A 20,254-nucleotide genomic window follows, 5' to 3' on the forward strand; every position below is an offset into this window, starting at 1 on the left:
TTCCATAGACGTTTCAGCATGAAAATTGTAACAAAAAGCACGATGAATCTTCCGTTATGTTGAATATCTCGTTGAATAGTTATACATTTGTGAATACGGAGGCGTATGAAATTTCTCATTACACGGTTAGCCGTTTCGTTCGTATAATACAAGCTGCATTATGTTAGATTTGCTACAGGAATTAAAGCGGAAGATTTATCCTATAATTCTTGTTAATTCTACTTCCCCTGTTCTTCTAGTTTTCTATTACAATTCCAACCATAATTTTAGTTCTCTAATTCGCAGATTCTCCCAGCCATGATAGAAATAAATTGCATAGCAAAATTTTATATAGCTCATGACAAAAGGGTGCGTTACCTTTGAATAAAATTTGAATTTTTCTCGATAAAGCACCGAATTATTCTCTGTATCTAACACACCTAAAACTCAGACGTTCCGTTTTCTTTAAGATAAACTAAAAACCGATCACATTCCGTAATCCGTTTTCCCGATTGCGAGTCGAGAATTAAACGGTGCTTGCAAGCGACTGCTATAAGGTATCATCTTGTCTGCTCTAACGAAAAAGAAGCGGTGGTGAAAACGAGGGGTAAAATTCCGCTGGAACCCTCTAATGAATATTGAAACGCCCACGTAAAACTCGCACTCCGGCAACGTTAGACGTTCCATTGACGCATAGCACCCGGAAGTGCCCAGGATTCGGCTCGATGAAAGCGAACCATCCGGTTCAACCAGCTAGACGTCGAGTGGGAGGTTGGGATGAGACCGCGCTGCAGAGGGCGCTGACGCGAGTTCCCAGCCGTTCAAATTTGCACACAGAGGGTGAGGATCAGAGAATGAGAAAGAGACAGGGATGTTTGCGCCAGCTTCTCCGTCGACTCGGAAGGTCCGTGACTTCGCCGGCTTTTTATACTGGATTCCCACATCCGTCTTGAAAAGCCCGCTTCCCCGGTTCCATCCTCTGGCCCGTGTTTCGAGAGAAAGAAGAAGAAAGAAGGATGAGAGAGAAATCGAGACTCGGGCCTTCTTTACTTAAAAAATCTTCGTATGAAATAGTGGAAAAAGTAAAGAGTCGAGCGTTTGATGCAAAAGCTGTTTTTCTTTGTTAAAGAGTGGCCTTCTAAAAATCTGGGTGTTGTAAATTTATTAGTTGAAACGCAATTTCATTTCATGGGTGCTTCTGTTTTACGCAACCGAATTTGTTATTTATTATTTTGGAGAAAATTTGTATCGTTTCTAACAGATTTGTTTGTAACAAAATATCTTGTTTTTTTGAAAGTACGCTTCATCTGCACGATATTGTAAATTTTATTCGCCGTACATGACTGCAGGTATCGTGTATTTTTATACAGAAATATATTTTACGTATTTTTCAAAGCCGTAAAATCTAGTGGCAGGAATCTTTTTCGTAGCGTGTTCCATCGAAAATAATTGAAAATTCACGCAACGGTCTTCTGATTTTTACCTTTGTTCCGTACGAGGTACGTGCTGACACACGATCGCAAAGAACAAAAGAGAAATACTACGCAATAGTGGAAAGGGAGGCGAAACAATGAAATAAGCAACCCAACACGCAATCCGGAAATGTATCGTAAAGTCAACTGTAAAAGTTTCGTACGCGGCATTAAAAATGCACTGTACTGTTTCGCAGCTGAGTCTCGTTTCCAAACGGCTTAATTAAATCCGAGACTTTGTAAATCAAAACATGTTCGCGGGAACAATATTTCGCTTGAAGCATATTGCCCGAAAAACTCGTATCTCAGTGTAAAAATTTTCCGAGAAATTTGCTTGTGATCGGATAGTTAAAAATACACGGGGGTGAAGCGAGGAAAAAAGAAAAGCTCGGACAAATAAATAACTCTACGTACTTCTACGTGGCGACGAGAAAGCCGAACGTAAAACTGTCAAACGCTTAAATAAAATCAACTGTGCGTGTGTTACGTCGCTTCAAGAAGAGTTGCATCGGATTCGAGAGTCACGAAACACGTGAAAAAAGTCCGTGTGATTTGTTTGACAAGCAATGCAAAAATAACGTTGCTTTACAATATTTTATACGCCGCGTCGGCGATACTCCCTTGATCTTTCTACTAGTTTTTCCCTCTATTCTTTTCCTGTTAAACCTTTCGCTCGAATCTGAATTTTACAAATTTATTTGGGCGTCGATGCTGCATGAAAGGGAGCAGATATATTTCTTTTAGAAAAATAAATTCCAATTCGATATAAATTTTGTTTCAAATCGATACTCTTACTTACTACGTGGCTAGAATTATATTTTCTATTTTTATAGATTTCGTTGTAATCCTCAAATAATATTATCGATACACAGATGAGCGCAATAGTTGGAACTCGATTTGACCCTAGGTTGCTCTTAATTTTGGAAGAATGTTTTTAATTTTATCAAACGTAAATTTGAAAAAATGTTCTCGACCTTTCCCAAGTAGAATATAAGAGCGTGCAAAATTTAAAAAAAAAATCGCGTTACTCAAAGCCAATAGGTCCTTGGTGGGAAATGATCGTAAAGTACGTCGGGGTTGCATCGAGATCTTTTCAACACATCAACAGCGCCACTTCAGCCCGCATTTCTCGTTCCTTTCGACGATCGCTTTTCACGGACAGCGATCGACCACTGATAGGAGGTTGCTTATTCGTGGAAATGTATTTCTGATCGAAATGCTGTCTCTAATCAATGTCCATTAAGCCGCGGAAAAAATGAAAAAAAAAAATTCCAACCGATCCGTGTCCACGTTGCTCGTCTATGACTATTGCCACCTCCGCAGTTTTCGTTTCGGCGTGGGTACCAACGAATGGATTTTCTGATTTTTATTTCGTCGTGCCCGACAGATTGCCTTGTCCACCGCACAGGAACGTATATGTGCAATTTTGGTTTTTGCTCCGGGCAACTTACATTCTTCTATATTTGCTGAAGTTTGCTATACTAGTTACAGACGAGTAAATTCTTTACCGACACTATTAAATATTGATTGAAATTTAGATAATACTACCCTTGTTACTAATAACCAATAAAAACTAAACAACTCCTGTTACTTCATTATCATCATATTAACTTGTAAATTAAATTTCTGATATTTCAGTATATATATAGTATTGTTAGTATTGTGATATTATATATATTATTAGTACCATATTATAATATGATTATTAGTAGCATAGTATATATATATATATATGATATTTTTAAGTACGTATAATTTCAATTAAAAAACTTGTTTCATTTCCATTGCACGCTCTCCGTAAACGTGTTCATAATCTCTAAATATTCCATAACATTTTACTTAAAACTGTATAAAACGTAGGACGGTAAATCACGTGTAAGGGTTTCTAAAACATTCCTAAACCATAAAGATAGAACCGCAAAAGTGACAATGCATCAAGGGTATCTACAATTTTACGAGATCGTATTCAACTGCTAATAGCGTTCGTCATAACGTCGAAATCGGCTGAAAAACGGGTCAAGCAGCCGCTCGTAAACTTGTCGGCAACATCGCTGACGAAAGAAACGGGTAGCTCCTTTGCACTTGCACGGAAACGTTAAAAGTCCCTCATTACCTAAGCTCGTTTCGAATTCACTTCTGCTGGCTTCCGTGCTTTAACATTTTCCACTTTCTTGAACTCTACTAGCTCGGCCGTTTGCTTGCTTTCAGCTGAAAGCGTTCTACGTCGACCTACTGGTTCCCCTCGAGACGAACCTGGAGAAAGACACCAAGGTCGTCCAGGTGAGTGTTCTCCACCGGCGTCAGGATATCAAGCGACCGCCGGATTTCTGAATAATGCAATAATACTTTTTACTCAGAGCGAACAGAAGAAGTTTCTGCAGCAGCACAAGACCAGGTCCGAAACTTACAGCAAAGCGGCGGCAACGATGAAGAAGCAGAGGAAGAAGTCAAGGGGCGCGAGCAAGAGTGGACTGGCCATGGACAAAGAGCTCAAGAATATGCAGATTCTCGAGGAAGAGAAGTCTAAGCTAGACGCCTTTTGTGAACAGAGTTTGAAGAATGTGAGTATGCAATGGACGAGCTCTTAAAACAAAAAACCGGGATACACAGCATCTAGACACTTTTTTAGAATTCTCGTTCGCTGATATTGACAGACGATAATTAATTGAAGGGAATGAATTTGTGTCAGTGTTGACGTTTATATAAATAGATCAATTGGATCAGACACGAAGAAAAAAGGATGATGGACTGACATGAGAAAGTATCGAGTGCTCTCCTTTTTTTCAGGCTATGACTCAGGAACGAAGAAGGTATGGCTTTGTTCTCGAGCGACAATGCTCCTTGGCGAAACATTATGCGAGTTTTCACGAGGTCGCGTTAGCTGCTCTTCATCCCTCGGTGGATAAGTGGCGCGAGGTAGCTGCTACTAGGGAATATTTACCACAATCCGTGGAAGACATGTTCGCTTCCAGGCTTAGAGTAAGTGATACTTGGAATATTCCTCTGCTATCATATTCTTTTCTCGAAATTTATTGTATAAAATGCATCTTTAGAAGATACGAGAGATTTGTAACGATCGTACAACGACCGCTATATTTGTTTTAACGCATTTTTAATTTTTAGTAATTATTAGCAAGTTTCCCTCTTCATCGATTAATAATAGTAACATCTTTTTTAACTGTAGCAAGTTTCATTTTGGCCCGAGGACGAGGAAAACGGCGGCTCAGAGTTAACCATGAGCTCGCAATTGAGAAAGACCAGAAGCATGGATAGCTCTTGCTTGGAACTTCGACCTGGACCGCCGTCCGGAAATGTGCCAAGTACCACTTATCAAGGTCCAACTTCTCATCTTTCATCTGTACTGTCTAGAGCAAGGTCAGAGGCCAATCTGCACGCTTCGACATTATCTCTGGATCCAGGTTAGTCTCTCGTTTTTTACAGAATTTTTCATCCGAGATTTTCAAGAGAAAACAAGATGAAAAGTTTCAACAGCGAAATTTAAATACTCATGAATATAAAAAATGCTGACATAGATGTAGACGCTAAAGAAAAATCGAAATTTTTTTTCGGATCACGTATTCGGAGTGATGCTAACGCGTAGATGTTACGTAGTGATGGAGAATGCGAAAACACGGCACCACAGTCCGTTTTATTTTAGCCAAAGCCAATGGTCGAGTGCGTTTCGAACGAGTCGGGGTTGAACACATAACAAACGAGTGCAACACGATCGGGTGGAGAAGTGCTCGCAAAACAGTTGGAGAGAGTCGAGACAGTTCGCTGTATCGAATATCGAATTCCATTTGTCCACCGTTCCGTACGCTGGCGAATTTTCCGACTTTCCCCATTATCCTTCTCGAGGAAAAAATCCTGTTACTCAATATCTATATATGTATCATTGAACGAGAGAAAATCTTGAGACTCGAGAGGCAAAATATCTTCGAATAAAATCCATCGAATATTTTCTACATTAATTTAACAATTTAATCGATTCGTTAATTTCTTGAACACACCTGAAGATATAGTTCGATCCCCTTGAACTGAACAAGTTCTTAAATAAAGTAAAACTTTTCGTTTTCTGTGTCGCAAAAGTTTTCCAAAGCAAGGCTCTTGCGCGCAAGCCAACCGCATAAATTCGTTGGCAATGATGCGAGAGCAAAATTGATTGTGTTATAGAAAGAGAGAGAGAGAGAGAGAGAGAGGTAGGAAAAAAGGACAAGAATATCATAAGAATGTTCAAATAAGCATTTCATTTCGAACATAATGGTTTTTGGCCAACCGCCATTCTTCTATCCAGAAGAGAACACGATAAAATAAAATCATGGCGAACTCGTGAAACGCGTCTCTCGATATGAAATTTTATCGATTTCGTGTATCCTGTTCCAAGTGGACCAGTAGCGAATTCGTATTCGCGGTTAATCTCGATAATTTTTCCTGATGGTAGTGAACTGCATGCTCGTAAACAGAAGCAAAGAAGTTCGAAACACTAATTGACCAAAATCCTTCTACTCGAAAGCGTGCAAAGCGGGTCTAATCCCTTCCCTTCACGGTATGTGCAAGTTACGACAGAAATGAACCGGGTTAATCGTTCCCCTCCTCAAAATTTCGCAGAGGTTCCAGAAACTCCACCAAGGCCGAGGTCCATGGCGCCTCCGGCATCACGCAACAGCGGCAGTGGAGGTGGGGGTGGTAGTGGCACAGGGGTGAGCTCCGGTGGCTGGGGAGATGCACCCCTCGCGAGGGCTCTCTTCGCCTATTTGAGCTCCGGGGAAAATCAGCTGAGTTTCCTGGAGGGCGATCTCATTGCGTTGATGGGTGAGTACTGGATGTCTGAACGCTTACATTGCCACTTTTCAGATACGCGTCTGTTTCCTCGTGAAATTATATCCCCCGTCTGACCACAACGCAGTTTCCCGTCAGATTAGTCGGATGTGTTTGGAATTCGTTTACACAATAAATCCTAATAACGATGCTCTCGCCATTATCAAACGCCGTTTGAATACGAACCACGAGATTCAGAAAATAGAGAAACACGCGAAATACTCTAATCTCATCTGAATAAATAATCTTTCCCGTCTATGCCTGAGAAATTTCCGAGCAAATAAGAAGCATTCTTGATAAAAATTGCTTGATAACAAGGATTTCCGTTTTACGAAAATGATATTGTTTCTTTGCGTAACTTCTCGACTGTATAAGAGATAACAAAGTGCTTTGAAATCCTGACCCCTTATCGGCCACGATATTCCCTCCTTTCTCTAGCAAATAAGCAGCATAAATGGTTATTTCTATTTCACGAAACTACCTTATTAGGAGATCGTCAGAAAGGCTGGCAATTTGGGGAGAATCTCCGCACACAGAGCTCCGGATGGTTCCCACTGGCATACACAGAAATTATTATCGACGATAGTTTAGGGTAAGTTAACAGAGGCAGGAAAGTCTGTGCTTTTGGTAGCCCGAACGATATCTGAACAGATCTTGTTACGATGTTCGTTGCTAACAATTGCACGGGTCGAATGCAATTACGCTAATCTAGAACGATAACGGGCAACGGCTGATATCGATGCAGCTATTCCCATTAAACGTACTCGTCTTGGTGTTATTGTTGCATCTACTCTCCTAAATCCCATTATTCCGATGCTCGATTTACGATATGGCGGTGGAAATTTTGTCAAAGACTTTTATGTGTGATTTATCGCCCCTATCGTTTGCCAAAAATTTCTACAATATAAAAATGTTAATTTCCTCCTTAATCTTTTAAACGATTCTCTTAAACAGCCAATCATATTACAAGATGAATTTTTCCTCGGTCTTCTTTCTCTTCTTTTACACTCCGTTCGTTGAAGCTTTGAATTTTTCATTTCAGTGGAAAGTTCATAAAGAAACATCTAGGGAAATATTTGCAGTAAAATACACACAGTAGATTCTTCATACATTTTAATGGAAATCGTTAATAACTTCAAAACAAGTTCCATCAAAATAACAAGCACAATTTATAAAAGTAAAATAAACACAATTTAACGACAATTACCGAGCAATGTGTTACGGTTTTGTTGAAACTAGAACCGTGAAAATTTAATGAATAACATTTTATGCATTGGCGTTTCATATTTAGAATCATGCATACACGTTACATGTATACACATACGATTGTAAAATATGGAGCAATGGAAGACTAAATGTAATTTTTAACTGACAGAGAGTCACACAAACTTTTCACAGCAAACAAAAATTAGAAAATTGTTACGAGTCGTGCAATCGGAGATAATTGGAATGATGTAACAATTTTAAACAGTAATAAATAATGATCGCGTAACGACAAAACGTATGATTTGTCCTGCACGTTGTCCTAGTTCGTTAAAAAATACATCTTATTATGATTAATATTTCATAGTATATAGAATATGCTCTCCAACAAACCATGCTTTTCCTCCTGATATTTTCAATTATTCCGATTTAGCCGGAATCGTTAGCATTATCACTAAAATCAAACGTACGATAATATGTGAAGATCGCCGAGTCACGGAACAAACAATGGTCGCGTATTGGAGCCGCAAGCAGTTCCACCCTGTAAGCCACCACCCTCTCGACCGCCAGTGACACCGAGCATCGATGAAGTGTCGAGTGGATTCCATGGAGTAGGAAACAACAACGTCAACAACAGTAACAACAATAACAGCAGTACCGGCACTCCTACAAATGTACCGAATAGCAACAGTTCTCACAATTTAGCGACACCTACTGCACGTCAAACAAAACCGGTGAGGATTTCATTCCACTATATATTTTATTACATTATTATTATATTATTATTATATTATTATCATATTATACGTTTTATTGCTAATTCGATTTGTAATTCGATATTTAATATCAGAATTTTTGGATTTACGAAAGAGAGCTGTATACATATTTTTTAACGCTCATCCGTCTCTTGAAGAAATGTAAGTCACTTATAAAGAAAAGTGAATGATAATGCAGAATTTTGATTGTACAAAAATTTGATTCTTTCGTTGTAAATAAAGAAGTTTACAAGCACCAGTCATTTATCTTTTCATTATATTGACTTCTTACTTTCTTGTATCAATTTGACACGAAAGAAACAATTGAATTAGGGAAATGAAGGACGGATGAGGTGAAGTTGAAAGGAATTTTCAAATTCATTCCCGCTTTGTTCCATAAAATTTGCAAACTCCAAGAACTTGTAAAATAGTAACGAATTTAAAGATTCTCAAACAGAAAGATCGTAAAGTTCGCGAACAAAGTATACGAACCGAGATGGAATAAGCCGAAATGCATTCTGAGATGTGGGTACCTTTCGAGGGAACGAATGTTTCCTTGTTTAACCGAAAAGGCGAAATGTAAATCTCATAAACTTTCATGCCGGATCTTCTTTAGATCCGTCCATCGGGCACTTTGCCCACTGTTTTGGCTGGTGGCCGTAGGATACAGCCACCTGCTCCGCCCGTGCCACCTCCTCAAGTCGTCACGTCTCTTCACAGCAGCAACGACAGCGGTTTCTCAAACGAGCCACCGGCTCAGCCTGATATCGACTACAGCGACGACGAGGCCATGAGGTAAGCGATCACCACGAAATCTCATCGAAGATACTTTGGAAACTCTAATCGAATCTCGTTGAAAGTAGTTGATGATTGTTTGGCAAACCTGTAGAAACGCTTCTGCCTGTGATTCGTCAACTTCGGAGCTTTGTATTTTATTCCTGCTCTCATTTTAATATCAATTTTATTATTTTGGTCTTCCCGGTATCTTTTCTCTAACGAAATGTACAAAGATAGAATTACATCGTAGAACCGTAGCTTTTGTTTACGAAATCTAACGTCCCCCCTTCCATTAAATATTTCTTATTCATCTCTCGACATTTCCATAAAAATTCGATAATACATGTATATTATATTACGTGCATGCGTATATAGTTCATAGACTATCCCAGTTTTACATATTCCTCATCTAAAGATATGCCTAGTCCTTTGCTCCTGAATTACGTTCACGATCTTTACAAATAAATTCTCATTTTTTCGTCATTAGTTATTCCTACTATTTTCATTATATCCTGCGTAGATACGGATGCATACCATTGCGAAAGGAATGAACGATTTAAAATCAGATTTGTACTTCGAGTTCAAAGGATTCGTGTAACATTGGAAAAAAGATGACTAAAATTTGAAAAATCGATAAAAAAGGAGACGTAGATTTCTTATCAGCAAGTGTATCGTTCATCATTTTATACCTCTTCTCCTGAAAAGAAAAAGAAAGAAAATAATAAAAAGACGTGATCGCACCCAATATCCATTCGATACCGAACCTGTAGGCTTGTTTTCAGAGTCACGATGTTGTTTTCTCTCCTGATTTGTAGATTCCGCATGCGTTATCGTGGTCGATGGAAATAAAATACGGCGTGGTGGTGGCTCATTCACCTCTCCGGGCTCCTACGATGCCAGCAGCCATATTCCCCATCCTCGCATATCGCAATATCCGCGACCACACAGCTCAACAGCCGCATAACTAATCCTACCCACGTACTTGGCTCTTGGTTCTTTCTCCATATGCTGCACTATTCCGCTCTCTTTTCTTTCTTCTTCGTCTTTCTTTTCTATTCTCTGTATCATCTCTTCTTTTTTCTTTCTATCTTTCTCTCTCTCTTTCTCTCTTTCTCTCTTCCCTTCTCTTCTTTTTTTTTTACTCACCCCGAGCCCGCACGAAAACGCAGACAACGACGAAGAAAGCCGCGTGCTGATAGAATAACCGAAGCGGTGAAGCAACACCAGAAGGACGACAAGCCCAACAACAAGGACTGGGAAAACGATTCCTGGAAGACGATACCCAGGGACGAGAAGAGTTGGCATCTTTACAGAACCGCGATGGACATTTGGGCGGAGGCGAACGCGAATCAAGGCAACGAGAACGGCGAGACAAGGTACCAGAATCGTCATTACGACACTCAGGAGCGCAAAAATGGAAGGGACTTCTCTGACCGTGGTGCGATGGAGAATGGGCCGACAAGAAAATCAGGAAAGAAGAGTCAAGAAAGATCGCAGAAAAACGAGTACGATAATCGCGGTCGCGGCAATTCTAATCACAAAAGCAAGGTTATGAGCAACGAAGAACCATCGAGAAAGTCCACAAGAAGGAATAACGAGCAAATGGAACAGGATCGTCGAGAATCGAAAAGAGTGAAGGAACACGATGAGACAGAGGAGGACGAGATCGAACTGGAGGAGGAGGACGATACCTACGTTGGCAGGATCGATTACCAGAAGTACGACGGTAAGAAGTATTACGAGGACCGAGTTGATGGTCAGGAGCGTAGCTCTCGTCGCGGATATCATCCGGTTGCTCAGGAAGAATCAAAATACGAGAACGAGAAGACATCGTCGGCCTCGTCCTCGGGCACAGACGACGAGAGTACTATCACGATCCCGGAGACTGGCAGGAAGGTGGAACATATCGCGCAGAAACTAGAGCAAACCGCGCAGAAGTATGCTCGGGAGCATAGCCCACCAAAGTTTATAGAGCGAAGGAACGATTATAGAAGTTTAGAGCGTAGAGAGGAGAAGCAACCTCCACCGCCGTACGAGAGGTATAACGACTGCGATAGGAGTCGCGGGCCGCAGAGGTTCGAGCGAGAAAGGGAACGATACTTGGATAAGTCGCCCAGTGCGGCCCAGAAGACCTCTACTTACGAAAGAGAAAGGACTTTCGAGAAGAATCCCGATAGAAATAGGAATATCGAGCGGGCGTCGAGTCGCCGTTTCGAGAGACCGAGACCGCCTTCCGAAGAAGCTCCTGAGAGGCCAACGGATCCCCGTAACCTTTATCGAGAGCGTAGATTTTCCGACAAAGAGGAGGCGATCTATGGCGAGACCAGATACGTCAGAGAAAACGTGTCAGTAGATAAAGAGCGCGGATACGAGTCGAACTTTGAGACGAAGCTGGAAAGGACGAAGGTGATCGAGAGGCACGGCTATCAGAATCTCGGTCAGAGTAATCTTCAGAAGTTCCAAAGGAACGGACAGCAAATCTTAGAGAAGAACGATACGAATAATAACACATTGAAGGACGATAACCGCAAACCACTGCTCCCAAGACAGACGACCGCTGTTGGACACTTGATACAGACAGGTAGAGCTTTCGATGTCGACTCCAAGAGTCCGAAACTCGTGAAGAGAACAAAGTCCTTCTGGAGGTTCAGGAGAGATTCCGACGTTCTTGAGGGTATGGCACTCTGGCAGCACAGATCTTTGGTTGATATTCCGAAAATGATTAAGAAGGAAGCGAAAGATGACGCGAATTCAGACGACACCAGCAAGCAGAATCCAAGTGACAGCCCCAACTCTCGGCAGAGTTTGGAAAAAAGGAACAGCGACGTGACCATTACCAACGACTCGCAGCACGAAGAACCAAAACCTGCGGAAAGAATTCACGTGCCCGAAAAATCCGATTACTTCGAGGATTTTCCTACGCCGGCGGAAAGACCAAAGACTGTCGAGAGGTCCGAGTATCGAATGCATCAAGAGGAGAGGTCTTACTTTATGGGGAACGTCTCGCGGAAAGCCATAATCGAGAAGGAGCGAAAACGTAGCCTGGAAGCTAAGCGTAACATGATCGTGGCCGAATTGAAGGAAAATAACGAGGCCAAGAGGAACGAGAGGAGGAAAAAGTACACGGACGACGAAGATGGATTGACGCAGAACTTCAGCGAAACAGAGGCGTCCGACGAAGAGTCCACGTATAGTTGCATCGTAGTAAAGGATCAAACAGTGGCGGAGAAGACTCTTCTTCCTAGGACTAAACTCCGTAGGGATTCCGATCGAGAAAGAGATAAAAATACTTGTGGACCGTGGTACGATCTTTGGGGAGTGGACGCCTCCGTCAACAAGAAGAAGAAGAAGAAACAGCAATAAATCTATTAAACTCTCTTCTTCGTTGGGATCCTCCGGATCGGTATCATTGTTTGAGTCCCTAGCGGTCTCCATGAAAGAGTTCATCACGTTTGAAAATTTATTAACGTTATACCGTTCAACAAAGTTCTGAAAACAAATCAAGACCCGAGAGAAACGAAATCGATTTCGAATTGGACGAGCCAGTTGTGGAAGAGATAGTTAAGATACGATTCGTTTAATAATTTCGTCCTTAAAAGATTGCTCGTTTTTAAGTTTGTCATCGCATTCCAATTTTATTATCATCACCACCCTCGTATACCCGATTAGCACCACGAATGACCGTTCGGAAGTCTTCCACGTAGCGCTATTCCCATTGCTTCTTGAAACGTTGAAGCCTGTTTTTATGTTTGCAAGCATAGTTATACTGTTTTATTCTGCTTTCGTCGACGCTTGTTTACGATGAAATCAACGTGTTGACGTTAAGCGAGCGCATAAAGTAAATCGAAATGCGACCAACGATTTTACACGCGTTTGACAAGCAGTCTGTGACCGCGATGGAGAAAACAATGTTACGGATGATGTTTCAATCGTAATTCTTGTTGGATCCGTCGTTACAGAACACTGCAACGATTCGATGATATTTTAGTCTTGTAAATTCCTATAGAATCTCATAAATTATTAAAGTCTCTAAATAATCTGATATACATGTCGGATAAGTTTCACGCCGAGTTCACAGGAAATATAAATAACAAATCTAGAATCAAAGAATTTTTAAAAGAATCTATATGTTCATTCACGCTCTGATAATTCTTTAGCTGAAACACGAGTAAAGAAGTTTTAAAAATGTATAATACGTTCGAACGATCGGAATTAATCTGTCAGTTTCCATAAATCGTTCCTGTCAATGGCCAACGAACGCATAAATAATTGCCCGTTGGCACGCTGCGCTTAAAAATGACTGTGTAAACTAGTTTCTACATTAATAACATGACGATTCGAGTTTGAAACTTTATGTCCACGTATTCGTTCATTACCCGTGTAAATTAGTTTCTGGTTCTCGTTGAAACGATTTGATATGCGGTACGCTGTTGCAACATTCAATTGAATTCAATTTCATTCCCACGGTGTTTCATTTTGATATGTCGTGAAAGATGTTTACTACGTCCGCTGTTTTACGTATTTTTAACAAAAGTTATGTCACAGTCTGGTGTGGTCGTGTATCAACGCATCCAAACTTTTTCTCGCAACTTTAAGAATCTTCGTAAAAATATTTCAACGTGTGTGTTTCGTTCATTTTTTCGTAGCTCGAAGAATTCGTTTGTGCACCTCGTATCTTCTTTCATCGCACCTCGCCGTTACCAATTGATGAAATTTGTATGCTAAAAGGTGTGTTGTTCGTGCGATACACCAAAGAATGTTCACTTTTATTTATATGTTTGCGCTTCGCATGAAATATCGTGTCAATGTTTGGACAATATCCCTGTACGTTGCTCTTTGTTTTTCCATAATACCGTGATACAAGTTTATAGCCAGCAATCTGCAGATTTTTCGAATGTTTTCTACAGTTTCTCCTTCTGATTGCCGTATAAAATAACGAAAATAGTACTATTAAATTTGTGAAGGAATGGTTTGGAAGCGCGTTGTGAAAGTGATTTCACAGTACGCTTCCAAAGTCCCAGACAGTTCGATATTTCTATCTTAAAAAAGAATTTATTTAACTTCCTACTCCTGCTAGAAAATCTTAAATTTTCATTCAAGAACTGTTTGGATTATGTATTGTACCATTTTATCAATCAAACTTTTAACGATCGAACAACAGCGCGAACATAAAAATGCGACTGATAAAATTTCCTTTGATTATTCGATTCTTCCAGGACAAACATATTCGCAACGGTAAAACTACGCAAAACGAAGACGAACGATCGCTCGGCGCCAGCGTTGTCATGAGATAAACTCTTCATCTAGATTACTTTCCTCGTATGATGTTAGATGTACCGACAAAGGCGGTGCCCCTCTGTTCGAGGGACAACAGTTCCTTTCATGAAAAAACTTCTGAAGCGACTGCTTCGTAGATTCTTTTTTTTTCGCGGCGTGGATGTCCGTCCAACGAACACGTCTGGCTTTAATCCTCTATGACTATCCTTTCGAAGAGCGAAGAGATAGATTCACGAAGTACGACTCGCTTCGTACGATTGAAATTCGTTCAGTCAGCTTTTTTCTGAAAATTCTTCAGCTCGTGATATACGTTCAGAAATTTTTCACTGCGATTCGATCTGTCAATTTATCGAATGCTTATAACACGGACTGATGATCATAGGATGATTAGGGACCATTATGCGATCAATAACGATACATTTTTTATATATCAAGCTTTAAGAGCATTCTCTCATAATGCATTTTTTACGCATCATAGAGGATTGAAGAATAGTCCTCCGACTAAAAAGGACCATAAAAATGTCAACTTCGTCCAGGTAAGACGATCGTCAAGCATTTCTCTTCCGTATTTTATCTTCATCAAATATTTCCACCATTGGTTTCCAGAAATATTAATTACTCTGGTAAGGTAGTTGCGTTTTAAAAGTTATTTACATTCCTTATGTATATTTTTTCTGTCCTACATTCTTTATCTACGACCCGTATTTCGCGTATCCCGGCTTGTTACCACTCCTTTCCCAACCTCGGTCGAAAATCGATTCGTACGCAACTATTCGTTATTTTTATCGGGCCCTCGATACACTCGCGCCAGTAATGGCAGTTTGTTTCCGGGCAAGTTAATCCTCGATGCCGCTTCCTCTACTTCGACGACTCCGTCGCGCCGTCACGGAATGAAACTTTCATTCTAGACGTCGTAAAGCTGCTTTACGTTCATGCCCGCACGGGTTAAGGCTCGTAAAATTTCACTCCTCATTTTTTTTCCTTCATCCCCTTTTCCTTCTCACGCCCTCGACTCTTGTCCACCGCGGCTCGCGCGCTTCCGCGTCGCGAAGCTTTTTCTCCTGCGGCGACTGTCGCCGCTTCTTCAACCTTGCTTGCCTGTGAAAATAAACCTCGACAAAAGAGAACCGAGTACAAGCTCTGGTTCTTCCTATTGCCGTTGCGTGCGTGAGATCGTGTGTCGTCGAGAAGAGGAAGCGTGCTTTCGAATTTCGTGACTTTTGTTAGCTCATCGTCCGCTTCCACGTCCCGAGCCCCGTTCTGTACCCTTCCTTTCTTATTTCCGTTCTCTCGGCTCTCGTGTTTGTTCCACGAGTCCCAACCATCGAGAACAACAATGCTTACCGTCGTATACATTCGTTCAATTCTGATACAAACATTTATCCGACAGATATTATGACGTATGATTACTTCGATTAATATAGTACGATAGATTTGTCCGAGGAAATATACCTTGAATTTTTAAGCTGGAAGGTTCAAGAGACACTTGGAGTTTCGTAGTTGTAGAATTTTGCAAGCAGCTCTGTTATCTAGCCATTATTGCAGTCGCAAATATTATTATTCGTTCATTTTGAGCAGAGTGTATATGAAATTATTTCTTCAAAGGATATATCGTCGTTCGTTTGTACTTACGTAAAACAACTATTCTAACTGCCTATATTAAACTATACAAGTATTTCTACTTAGATATATACGCATGATTTCGATTCTTAAAGTTCTGGAAATTTTATTCTGATAGATTTCCCATGATATTTTCTGCCTTCGAGTCGTTAAACTTTAAGTATTGACCTTTATTCACCGATATATGATAATCTGTAAATATATTCGTTTTTGAATTAGCAAGTTAAACTTGTGATAAGTGTAGTTGCGTTCGAGCTGATACGTTTTATATTATTGCAACGGAGTAGATCGCGCGATAATTTTGAACCGTTTTGAAACGAGAAAAGAGGGAAAAGACACAAAAATATCTAGCAAATAGAGATACGCAAAAGACACCATTGTCGTGGAGAGCAGAAATCGAAAGATCGTCCCGTATCGATAGAAAACTTTTACTGCGAATTTTATCGCCGTACACTGCCAGGCATTCTGATGTTTTCCCATTTCCGAAGAGTTTCCAGGGAGTCGAAAAGCTTTCGAGTTCATCAAACAAGATACGACAGTCGTAAAGCATCGATCAACCCCTATAAGAACACTTCGAATCTTTCTACATTCCAGCAATGGGAAACTTAAGTGATAACAAATAGAACACGGTCATTCCTAGGTGCCCTGATTTTCGCCACACGTAATTGTACATACTATATCACACATCCACAGATATGCATACGTATTATCGTTCTTCCACTTTGACAAAATATTGTTACTCTCTGTCGCATGGACAGAGAGAAGAAGAGACGTAATAATCTTAGAACAGGGATCTCGAGATTGGTCCTTCGAAACGCAGCCCGTTTTATCTAAATGTTTGCACCGTCTCTCTCTCCACCATCATCAATTAATCGAACCTGGTGAAATGCACTTTGAACGATAATAATCAAATTCTAAGGCTATAACTATTCCCTGAATCGTAGAAAACGTTGTTAGAAGAACCTTTCGCGATTCCACTAGGATGGGATGCGCGTGTCCTACGTCGATTTCGGGATCTCTGATGTAAATTATATAGTTTCCGATGGAGATACGAATATAAGAAGGAATAAAAGGTTTAGGGAAACTTTTTTTGTAATTGCGTTAGATAAGCGATGCGATAAACGTGCGAGTCCAAGAAGAAAAAGAAAATGTTAATATATTATAAATACGCATATACCGGCGAAAGTGCCGGATGGTTAGGGGAATTTCACGAAGCCGGCTCGTTTCGCAAAAAAAAAAATTACGAGTTCGAGGGATGATTTCCAACGGAGGAACGAGACGGGTTCGACTGGCCACCTCCGGTGACATTTTTGGGTAGTCTAGGGAAAACAAAATGATGAAATTGTTAATAAGAACCATGTATACATGCATATACGTTATATATATATATATATATTATTGTTATTATATTAACGTTTTTTGTGCAACCATGGTGTACGATTATTTATTTCAATGCAACCCTGCCACTATTTTACATTATTTTTGGAGCGTCACGACAAAATATTCCTAGTATTCAATAAACTATGGTATTTGATTTATTTTTAAACGTCAACGAGTAACTCATGGCGATTGCAAACGATTCGTTTGGGAAACGGCTAATATGTGCATATTTTTTATCAGTGTTTCGCACGGTAGGTATCTTTGAATTACTATTTTATTTTAACAATAAAAATTTGATTCGACGCTATGAATTCGCGATCTATTTTCCTTATCGGGGTGCACATTCTTTTTCATTTAACGATTTTACGTGATTAGTTTGCGACACGTCAGCAATATTGTTCAACGAAACGTATCCTGCTTTCCAATCACGAAGAAAGAAGCTTATCGTTTCGACGCAATAATCTCATAGGTGAGATCAGCAGGTAGGTATCTTTGTACCGCAATATCGTACAGTTAAGACTGTTAAACGTAATTTATTTTCACGAAAGTAAAAAGAAAAATGTATATCTAAAAATCAGAAAGAAAATCTCCTATACAAATATGATGGCTTACGAAGGTATATGAATACTTGTAGACAAAACACCAACTTCACGAAAGTATTTGGTCACCTGTACATCGACACAGACTCAATAGGCAACGATTTATTGTTATCAACTTTTAATTCCGTGGTCATAAAAGTACCTAATTAAAAGATGATATATTTTACAGGTTAATATTCAGTTAATATTCAGTCAATATTCTCTCGGATCTGAAATAATTAGTCCAACCTAGCATCTCTAACATACGATCATTCGCTACTAACATTCATATCAAATTCCCCATTCCCGCACGATTGTTTCTAGATAAGGATTATCGATTTTCCGTCACTCGCTGGCAAACAATTCTCCATAGAGCGAAAGGGTTAAACACGTGTGTACCGTTTCACGAACTATTCACAAACATTGCATTCAGTCTGGTGAATCAGGCGCAAATCTGGCTACAAAAGTAGCCTAATTTACTTTTTTTTTTCGATCTCCGGGGAATTGTAACGATTAAGCCGGTAACTCAATGGGTGCTGACGTCGGGAAGAGGGAGACAACAGGCCAGATGATTAAACACGGGGAATACATTTGTTTCACTTTCGCCTGGAGGAATAGGCAAATACGCGAAATTGTACTCCGCCAACCGACCGGCTGATTGATTCCAGGTACCACGGGAAAAATTTTCTCCATCGTACTAGACTACAAACCACGTTGTAAAATGGAATACACCTGAGTTTCTAAAAACAGGTGTCAACCTGAGAAACTTTTTTGTTCGTCGATCCATCAAAACTTTCGTGTATTTTCCATGGTATTCCTGAAAGGTGAAACGAATCGATTATTCGAATGAACGAACGGGAGATTAATTATCCAGACGTAACAAATTATCGACGAACTGAATGATCATATTATACGGATTATATTTTATTATGAGACGGAAATTTCTATTAAAATCACCTGCTACGAGCCCTTTGAATTTTTAATTAAAACTACCCGAAACAGGAAAGGTCCAACGTACTCGCGACATTTTAACATTTTCCTCAGACATAAACTTTTTGACGATCTACTAACACGATACGAGCGAAAATGAGCAAAAATTCGCAGCGTGATTAAATCCTCGTGTAACGACGTTTGATCCCGTTCGCTGTGAAGAGTGACTAAAAACGAAAGACCCAAACGACAAGAATGAACCAACAAAATCACGGATATTGACGGATCAGTGAAAATTGGTGACTAGCGCTATCGTATTAATCGACGCAGTTTCGTAACCGTGATATCCAGCAGGCCTATAACGTGTTCATTACGTGTGGTACACGTCGAATTGCCTTACCGCTGTTGCACGCCGCTATTTGCTTTACTTTGAACCATCAAATTCTGTATTCAGGTTTTTGGCGTATGGAATGCACCAAAGCCGAGCGTATTTGTCAAGTAGTTAATTATCATTCGCATAGCGCTGTCCCTTTTATTTACGGCCACCGGTGGATGTGTTCCGAATCGACGTGGCTACCGGTGTATTCGATGAGGCGTCCCTATCATTATTACGGAGCACTTAATTAGCTCGCCGATTTTTCAAACCAAGACTCGTTCCGGAGGAAGCATCGTTAGAGAAAATAGAGTCGCGGATCTGCGAATCGATCGATGAAAATTGTGTTATACCGTGAGAGATTTGATTTTCGTAGAAATCGGAGGCGGGGACTCGCCTGGCAATTACCAGAGGTATTGAAATTCGATTAACGTCGGCTCCATTGTTTATTGCGATTCGGACGAATGGAAATTTTGAGAAAGGTAAGCTTCACAGCAATTTTTTCAATTCTGGGCACTTGAATAATCTTTGTAAAGTAAACGGATCATTGAAAGAGTATCTTTCTCCATCCCTTCGGTACAAGTTTCCTACTTTGATTGTAAGTGGTCTTAGTGTCAAATTCATTTTTAAAGATATAATGATTGAAAGCGAAACGAAACTTCCGAAGAATTGAAAGAGCAAAGTGTCATTCGTAGGGAACTTTGGGATCAATCGAAAGAATATAATAGTCTTATCGGTATATCATTACAGATGTATTAATAATACAGATTGATACAAATGCCTAAATGGTGCTCGCGTTCGGAAAGTGTTTCGACAGCAACGCAAACTTTTGATATATAGCGTGTTTAATGGCAATGTACCTGGCAGAGTCAGTTATGAATATGCTAACCCGAAAGGCTGGATATGTCGAAGCTAAAATCAATTTCGCTGTTCGTCCTCTTTTTTTTTTGCAACTAAAATTCTAGAACACGTCCTGTCGTTCAAAAAATGACTGAGGCGGAATGGATTAAAAAAGAATCCGGGCTTCTTCTAACATTCATACCTACTTACCATCCATATGCTATCCAAGTACATTTTCCCAATATTCTTGCA

The 20,254-nt window shown here is 40.2% G+C and overlaps 1 protein-coding gene across 1 annotated transcript in view; it reads left to right on the forward strand.

The window, feature by feature from the left end:
- Window positions 1-17,329, forward strand: part of LOC100644781 — a 162,961-nt gene extending 145,632 nt beyond the window's left edge. The window contains exons 6-14 of the mRNA XM_012316508.3: window positions 3,660-3,731; window positions 3,809-4,012; window positions 4,239-4,430; window positions 4,636-4,870; window positions 6,060-6,263; window positions 6,759-6,861; window positions 7,957-8,206; window positions 8,844-9,022; window positions 10,174-17,329. Of these exons, the coding sequence (XP_012171898.1) occupies window positions 3,660-3,731; window positions 3,809-4,012; window positions 4,239-4,430; window positions 4,636-4,870; window positions 6,060-6,263; window positions 6,759-6,861; window positions 7,957-8,206; window positions 8,844-9,022; window positions 10,174-12,367 (3,633 nt within the window). The 3' untranslated portion in view covers window positions 12,368-17,329. The remainder of the gene's footprint in view (window positions 1-3,659; window positions 3,732-3,808; window positions 4,013-4,238; window positions 4,431-4,635; window positions 4,871-6,059; window positions 6,264-6,758; window positions 6,862-7,956; window positions 8,207-8,843; window positions 9,023-10,173) is intronic.
- The last annotated feature ends 2,925 nt before the right edge of the window (window positions 17,330-20,254 follow it).

This window comes from Bombus terrestris, chromosome 14, assembly GCF_910591885.1.
Source record: "Bombus terrestris chromosome 14, iyBomTerr1.2, whole genome shotgun sequence".
In the NCBI taxonomy this organism is placed as follows: Eukaryota; Metazoa; Arthropoda; class Insecta; order Hymenoptera; family Apidae; genus Bombus; species Bombus terrestris.